Genomic DNA, 6210 nt, shown 5'->3' on the forward strand with positions numbered 1-6210 from the left:
AATATATACAGTATATATATATATATATATATATATATATATATGTATATATACAGCATATATGCATATATGTATGCACACATATGTATATATATTTATATATGTATGTATACATACAGTATATATACATATATGTATTCACACACATGTATATATATATATATATATATATATATATATATATATATATGTATATATATTTACATATACAGTATAAATATGGATATATATATATATATATATATATATATATATATATATATATGCATATGAGTGTACACATAGTTATGCTAATTAAGAGACAATTTAATTTTTTAGGACCAATGCATTATTTTTAACTCTATGAAGTACTTCTCGGTTTGTGAGGTTCTTAAGTTCATAAATTATCACTATCGTTTAAAACAAAAGGCAAATAACATTAGTAACAATTAAAACATAGGATAATTGTCTTCTATAAATTAGAAATTAGACGAAATTGGAAATATGAACGCCGTTAAAAATTTGAATATACAATTGGAACTGAAAAACAAATGATAGATATGTTTGGAGAAGCTGGAAGGAATTGAAGGAGTTCCAGTTGTGTATGGACGGCGTGACACGAAGACTGATGTGGCCATTGCCATGTCTTACAATGGTGGCTACACTCTGGGTCAGTTTATGCGTAAATACGCAGATGATGTGCACAGGATTTTTGGTGTGCTGGCTAAGGTGGCGAAGATTCTTGGGGACATCCACAAGACTGGAGTTGGTCATAATGACTTGCATGCTAGCAATGTCATGATTGAAGAGAGTGTGTGCCCAGAAGACCCGGTCGCCACTATAATTGATTTTGGTTTTTGCTTGCCCTTCGGAAGGAGACTGTTTCCAAAACCGATCAAGAACTTCGAGGACTACCATTACGATCCATTGCTCAGCAGGGATTGTGGACAAACAAGTCCAGAGACTGACATCTTCTCCTTTGGGAAGCTGATGGAGGAGATACCTGGATATGAAGAAAACCAGGTTCTGAAGAACCTCGTCAGCAGGAGCTTGTGTAGAAACGCAAAGCGGCGGCCATCTCTGGAAGAGTTGAGCAGGACTTTGAGGATGTTGCAAGATGGACAGCAGGTAGGGAAGAGTGGTAACAGGTTTGTTCAGTTCATTTGTAATCTTTATGATAAGGTAGTGGACTGTTACTACGGTCTGTAGGGGGAATATTTAGTTTGGGCTTTATTTCAAGTAGCAATTTTATTTGTGAGGAATCTTTCTTAGCTTATTAATTTCCTGTGAAATTAATAATCTAGGAATAACACTTTTGAAAGGGGAGAATTTCGACTTCTCCGGGGGTTTTTCCCTCCCAATACTGGCTCCCTTGTCGTGGGGGGAGGGCTTACGAGTCAGCAAACACTGGCTCAACCAAATGCCAGTACTTTTTCTTTTTTTATGATTACTATTTTCTCTGATTGCTTATATCATAAGCTCTCTTACGCCTTGCTGTCCTGAGTGGTCTACTGATCTTTTATTATTATTTTGCGTTCAGTACAGAATCTATTGGTTCTTCTGCTTCCGTTCAATTAATATTGTTCGTGCAAGAATGCTTCTGTCTTCTTCTTCTGAAGTTAAGTTCAATTTCCACTTTCCATCTTTTTCTCCAGTCAGGTCAGATCAGATTGAGGTGGATACTTCGCCTTTGTGTCTTTAGTTTTGTGTGTTCCTTATTTTCACTAGTTTTCTCTTTTCATCCACGTTTGTCGTAGAACACTTTTCTTATTTTCAATATTTTCTTCACAAAAAAGAATTTTCCAACTGTTTGTGCACTATCTTCTTCGTATGGTTGTTGGAGCTCAATTGCCTTTATTCTTATATCACTATACTGGGGACAATATAACATCTTGGTGTCTGTTTTTTATATTCAAGCCCAATGTGTTTGTCCTTGCTCTAAATAATAAAATTGACACAAATGTGTTATCATATACTTCCTCCTCCTTGATTTCACTTTTCCAGTTTTTATACAGAATTAGACTCTCCTTGCACTCCATTTCACTTTTCCATTTACTTGTGTCCCATTCTCTTGTTCTCTTCTTTATGTCCTCTTTGGTACATCTCTTGACTTCTCTTATAGCCATCCCACATTCTTCAGCATACTACTTCACATGCATCCACAACTTTCTCTCTTTTTTCCTCCATATCATTGACTATTGCTGTTAGTATGTCTTTCTCTCCCTTAGAAATGCTATTAATGTACCTCAGCTTTCCATCCATTACCTTCGTTTTCATAGCAGATGCTCCTACATCCCCTCTCAAGGTTACAATTGCTGTATTCTTTACACCCCCCTAATATCCTTCTTTACATTCCATTCTCAATTCTCTGCAACTCTTCTAATTTCAGTTTCCGGTAAGTTAATTACATTTGTTCCATATAATATGGAAGGTAGTGCTACACTTTTCCAGTATGTTTTCCCTATCGGTATTTTATTGCAAATTTTTTCTATCATTGAATATGTAAGATTAGCTGGCCTTTGAGCCTTAACAATCATTTTACTTTTCTGTGTTTTGAACATGTTCCTACTGTCATCTACCTTGATACCTAGGTATTCAATATTGCTTACTACTATTATTCCCTAATTTCCCTCTATGTTATCTGGTTTCTCCTTCATATTATATATAAGTACGCTACGTTTATCTCTATTTATGTCTGAACCACACTGCTTTCCTATATCTATCACTTTCCTTATGTTCAATTCAGCATCCTCTATACTCTCAGCAAGCACTAGGACGACATCAGCAAAAAATATTACTACTAGCTTTATAATATCATTTTTAAAACCATTACCTTCCTCTTCTACTTGTTTTAAAATCTGATAAGTAATTAATTTGAACAATTTTGTAGAGCCAGTACAGTCTTTCTTTGTTCCATTATTTACGCTCATTTTTTTTTCTACTTTTTCCCCTATGACTATGGTAGTAGAGTCCCCCACATATACTTCAGCTATACAGTAGGGGTTATTATACTTGTATGTACTTTATATTGCTTTAATGTTTCTATCAGTGCTTCCCTTTTTATAGAATCAAAAGCTTTTTTGAAATCTAAAGAGGCAACTATGAGTCTTTTCTTATATTTTAAAGTTTCTTTGACCATATACCGTAAGATGAATATATTATCCTCAATCCTTCCTCCTTCTGTAAATCCTGCTTGACTATCCTCTATGGCATTATTACTTTTTAGATGTCCTTTTATTTCATCCTTGATAAAAGCCATGTATATTTTATAAGATTCATTTGTGAGTGCTATTGGTCTCAATTCCTTTGCTGTGGGTTTGTTTTTCTTTTTTAACATATTTTGTTCTGGATTCTTTCCAGCTTTTGGGTTTTTCCCTACTGGCTAATTCCTCTTTGTAGTAATTCACTAGTGTATTCTTACATATCATATATCACTTATCATCATAGCTTTGTAATAGTCTGGCTTTAGTCCATCTGGCCCAGCTGCTTTGCCTTTCTTTAGGCGTTTCAGGCATTTTTCTAATTTACCTTTGTTTATTTCAGCGGCAGGCATGGGTTTAATTACTCATTTGACATTTAATACAGCATCATAATGCTCCCTTAGGTGTTCGGGTATACTACATTCATTTACTATTATAATGTCGTCTTCTCTTCTTAAATTATCCTGGTATTCACTCTCCTTCTCCTCATTCCAGATCTCTGATATTCTATTTTCGTGTGTATTGTAGACTGTTTTCCAAAATTTTACTAATTCTTCTTTAGCCTCTTCATCTGATAGTTTATTTCCTCTTTCTCCATATAATTGTATTGCCTCTCTTTTGATCTCGTTGCTATTTCTTATTTTTTTTATGTTTTACCATGGTTCATTATTTTTATCATCTCTTATCTCCCTGGTCTTCTTTTTCTCATATAAAGTTATACTTTCTTCCACCAGTGTATATACTTCTTTCTTCTTATGATTGTATTTTTCTTCTAATTCTGTTTTTAATCTAATATCTTTTTCATTTCTCTTTTTTCTATTAAGTTCCTTTCTTCCCTTAATCTTTCTCCTTATTTCCTCGGTTACCCAAGGTTGTTCTTTGGTCTTCCCATCATTCGTTACCCTTCTTCTATATGTTTTAGCCAAATATTCTTGTTTCATTTCTACCATTATTATGTTTGGCTCTTCAATGTTTTTTACATCTTTGATAACGAGTTTTCTCTCTATGAATTTCACATATTCGTCTATATCTTTTGTGTCATTGCTATAATATGTAATTTCTTCCCACTTCCCTTTATTGTAGTCATTTTCTCTATTTGTTTTTACTTCCAATTCTACTGTTAGTAAGTTGTGATATATGTGTAATACTATTTTTTCTTCATCTATTTCCATACATTTAAATTGCTTATTTAGCATATTATGCCCTCCACCTACCCAAAAAGACGCTCCTACACCCCTGAATAATCATGCAATACTAAATAAGTGCATGGATGATATTTAAATTATCTATCTATAATTCTATCTATCATTCTCATTTCTTCACTGGGCTATTTTCTCTGTTGGCTATATATTTCCGTATGTATGTATGTATGTATGTATGTATGTATGTATGTATGTATGTATCCCTTGCTTGCTAAATCGCTGCAATAAAAATTACTTAGAGAAAGAAAGAAAGAAAGACAGGAGCCAGAAGACGACGGGCACGGAGAAGGAAAGAAAAAATGAAAGTAGGATAAAAATGACGGGGGAAATTTGAAAAATAATTTTTGAAATTTGAAAAATTGAAAAATCGGAAAAATATCTCAACCTAGGGTATATAAAGATGGGTATTCGGGTGCCACGCTCATTGAGAACTGCAGGTAAGTCTTGGAAGGTCCTTTGTGCATAAGGTAAGTTTGGCGGACCTAGTTCTCAATAGAAGCAACGATGCCTGAGACTCTGAAGAGGAAAGTTCTGGATGGGGATGGACGAAGAGGGAATTCCCCGAAGAAAAGAAGACTTGGCTCTGAGAAGAAAACAGAAGTAGGAATTGCTGAAGCTGGTACGAAGAGGAAGCTGACGGATGAAGAGTCAGGGATGTCCCCAAAGAAAGTGAAGCTGGAACCCGCAAGTGACCCTCACAGAAGGCTGAAGCGGAGTGATATCAGGACAGAAAGACTCCTTGGAGAAGGCTCCTACGGAAGGGCTTTCAGATGCAAGATCAGATGCAAACGAGTCTGGATAGATGGTGTTCTGAAGGTCTTGAAGGACAATGGACCTGAGCAAAGAAAAGATTTCTTCAAAGAAGCAGAATGTTTAGAGAAGCTTCAAGGAATTGAAGGAGTTCCAGTTGTGTATGGACGGCGTGACACGAAGACTGATGTGGCCATTGCCATGTCTTACAATGGTGGCTACACTCTGGGTCAGTTTATGCGTAAATACGCAGATGATGTGCACAGGATTTTTGGTGTGCTGGCTAAGGTGGCGAAGATTCTTGGGGACATCCACAAGACTGGAGTTGGACATAATGACTTGCATGCTAGCAATGTCATGATTGACGAGAGTGTGTGCCCAGAAGACCCGGTGGCCACCATAATTGATTTTGGGTTTTGCTTGCCCTTCGGAAGGAGACTGTTTCCGAGACCGATCAAGAACTTCGAGGGGTATCATTATGACCCAGTGCTCAGCAAGGATTGCGGACCAACAAGCCCAGAGACTGACATCTTCTCCTTTGGCAAACTGATGGAGGAGATACCGGGATATGAAGAAAACCAGGTTCTGAAGAACCTCGTCAGCAGGAGCTTGTGTAGAAACGCAAAGCGGCGTCCATCTCTGGAAGAGTTGAGCAGGACTTTGAGGATGTTGCAAGATGGACAGCAGGTAGGGAAGAGTGATAACAGGTTTGTTCAGTTCCTTTGTAATCTTAGGGATAAGGTAGTGGACTGTTACTACGGTCTGTAGGGGGAATATTTAGTTTGGGCTTTATTTCAAGTAGCAATTTTATTTGTGAGGAACTTTCTTAGCTTATTAATTTCCTGTGAAATTAATAATCTAGGAATAACACTTTTGAAAGGGGAGAATTCCGACTTCTCCGGGGGTTTTTTCCCTCCCAATACTGGCTCCCTTGTCGTGGGGGGAGGGCTTACGAGTCAGCAAACACTGGCTCAACCAAATGCCAGTACTTTTTCTTTTTTTTATGACTACTATTTTCTCTGCTTATATCTTAAGCTTTCTTACGCCTTGCTGTCCTGTGTGGAGCATCGATTCTTCAT

The 6210-nt window shown here is 36.5% G+C and overlaps 1 protein-coding gene across 1 annotated transcript; it reads left to right on the forward strand.

Moving 5' to 3' along the window:
• The first annotated feature begins 4885 nt into the window (after nt 1-4885).
• Nucleotides 4886-5899, forward strand: LOC137639338 (uncharacterized). Its single transcript, XM_068371618.1, has one exon. It carries the CDS (start codon nt 4886-4888, stop codon nt 5897-5899), a length of 1014 nt encoding a protein of 337 aa, XP_068227719.1.
• Nucleotides 5900-6210: the final 311 nt, after the last annotated feature.

This window comes from Palaemon carinicauda, chromosome 4, assembly GCF_036898095.1.
Source record: "Palaemon carinicauda isolate YSFRI2023 chromosome 4, ASM3689809v2, whole genome shotgun sequence".
NCBI classification, from domain to species: domain Eukaryota; kingdom Metazoa; phylum Arthropoda; class Malacostraca; order Decapoda; family Palaemonidae; genus Palaemon; species Palaemon carinicauda.